The following is a 2,272-nucleotide window of genomic DNA, read 5'->3' as shown; positions in this document are numbered from 1 at the left end:
ATTTCATTTTACAGATCATGCAATTAAATGGATTCAGTCATATCTATTAGAAAGGAGACAGTGTGTGCAGGTGGGTGACATCAAGTCATCATACCTTAACTCACCAGTAGGGGTTCCTCAAGGGTCAATCCTGGGGCCATTACTGTTTTCTCTTTATGTCAATGATCTACCAGATGTGTGTAAAAATGTGGACACTATTATGTATGCAGATGACACTGTAATTTTCACTTTTGGCAAAAGCCCCCATGAAGCACCTCAACGACTCTCCATTGCTTTGGAAGACCTTCAGAGGTGGTTGACTGACTCTTGCCTTTCCTTGATTTAAAAAAAAACAGTCTGCATGTTCTTTTCTAAAACATCTTCAAGCCTGTCTCCTGCAAAGATTTACTTGAAAGGAAAAGAATTAGAGAATGTCCAATATTTTAAATACCTTGGTGTGATGCTGGACTATAAAACTTTCTTTTAAAAAGCATGTTAAAAATATTGTAAAAACTGTCAATTTTAATTTGCATAATTTTAAACATATCAGAGCATCGTTGAGAGATGAAGCAGCACATGTATATTTACATTCACTGATTTTATCCCACATAAATTATTGTATCACCACGTGGTCATTTGCTGGTACCGCTGTCCTTAGACCTCTTGAATCCTGCTACAAAAGAGCTCTGAAGGTCCTGGATAAGAAGCCTCGCTTTTACCATCACTGTCACATTCTCCACAAATACCAACTCCTGAGCTTTGATAATCTTAAGCAGTTTAAGTCAGCCTGTCTTGTTTATAAAGTTCTACATGGTTCAGCCCCCCCACCATTAAATGAATTCATTAAGCAGAAATCACTCAGAGGCTCCTCCAGAATAACTCAGGCTGTTGTTAGAGGTGACTGTGAGGTCTCATTTAGACGAACCTCCTTCTCACAAAATGTATTTTCATTCCATGGCTCAACCTTCTGGAACAGAATACCAATAATAATAAGAGAAAGTGAACATTTTGTCATTTTTAAAAAACAGCTGAAACTGTGGCTTTTGGAGTCTCAAATCTGCAATCACAAATGACCAGAAATGGGAAAACTCTTACAAAGCAAGCTCCGATTTTTAAAAAATTATATATGTTTAAAACTTTTCTGTATTTTATTTGTTTTATTTTGTACACTGTATTTTACCTGTGTTTTATAATTGTATGTGTAGTGTTTATCTCTTAAATTCTGTTTTATTTCTTTTAACATCAACCTGCTAAGGGACTCCAGATGGAAATTAGCCTGAGGCTATAATCTGGCATATTACGTTTGTTTTAATGTTCATTGATATGCACTGTCCCTTTCTCAATAAAGTTATACAGTAATATATCTGGATACTTATTTTAGCTTTGTCCCAGCCCATTACTAACCCTTTAAATGTTATCAACATTTGTGTGTCTTATCTTCTTTTTTGGTTACAGGTGGGCAGTAAACGGATTGGTATCATTGCAAGATCAAAGGCAGCAGATGTGGCCCTTTCGCTTGCTGCTTTTGTCCCTGGTGTGGAGACTGTGGTGTGGATCAATGGTTGTTCAGCCAACAGTGTTTTACCCCTGTTCTATAAGAAAAGACAAATTCTGCCAGCTTTAAAGTTTGACACCAAGAAATTTATTCCAACACAGTCGGGAGCAGTCATTGCAAAGTATGCCATGGATGATCCCCTAAAAGAGGAGAACAGAGCCACTGTAATCCCTATTGAACAAGCAAACACAAATTTCCTCTTTGTGGCCTCAGAGGACGATCTTAATTGGGACTGTAACATTTACAAAATGGAGATGGAGGAGAGACTAAAGCGGCATGGGAAGAAAAACTTTGAGAGTGTGTGTTATCCAAGAGCTGGACACTTTCTAGAGCCCCCTTATACCCCATTCTGTTCCTCCAGTGGGAACATGTTTGTAAAAATGCAAATCATGTGGGGGGGTGAACCGAGGGCCCATGCAGCAGCTGAAGTTCACCTGTGGAAGAAGATCCAGGGGTTTTTAAGAAGTCATGTGAGCTGTGATCCTGTGCAACTTACAGATTTAAACTAAGTGTGAACATGTTGGGACTTTCAACTTTGAAGTCATTCTAATTGTCTTTATTACTCTTTTTTGAGACGCCAATTTACATGTGTACAGTAAATCTACTCTTCTTTACAAGCGTGCCAGAGGGGGAACTGTGTGCCACAAAAGTGTGGCACACAGTTCAATGTGTTTTATGTTATGTGACAATAAATACTCTAAAAAAGTTTTAAATTGCACTGAATTCATCCTCCGGCTA

General features: G+C 38.2%; 2 protein-coding genes across 5 annotated transcripts in view; both read left to right on the top strand.

The window, feature by feature from the left end:
- Positions 1–2,231, top strand: part of LOC118599449 (acyl-coenzyme A thioesterase 5-like) — a 13,175-nt gene extending 10,944 nt beyond the window's left edge. The window contains exon 4 of the mRNA XM_036214540.1: positions 1,435–2,231. Coding sequence (XP_036070433.1) covers positions 1,435–2,043 — 609 coding nt within the window. The 3' untranslated portion in view covers positions 2,044–2,231. The remainder of the gene's footprint in view (positions 1–1,434) is intronic.
- Positions 1–2,272, top strand: part of rph3aa (rabphilin 3A homolog (mouse), a) — a 199,717-nt gene that overhangs the window by 144,214 nt on the left and 53,231 nt on the right. The gene's annotated exons all lie outside the window — the stretch shown is intronic.

Source organism: Oryzias melastigma, linkage group LG12 (assembly GCF_002922805.2).
Source record: "Oryzias melastigma strain HK-1 linkage group LG12, ASM292280v2, whole genome shotgun sequence".
In the NCBI taxonomy this organism is placed as follows: Eukaryota; Metazoa; Chordata; class Actinopteri; order Beloniformes; family Adrianichthyidae; genus Oryzias; species Oryzias melastigma.
This window is presented reverse-complemented; position numbering and strand designations above follow the sequence as displayed.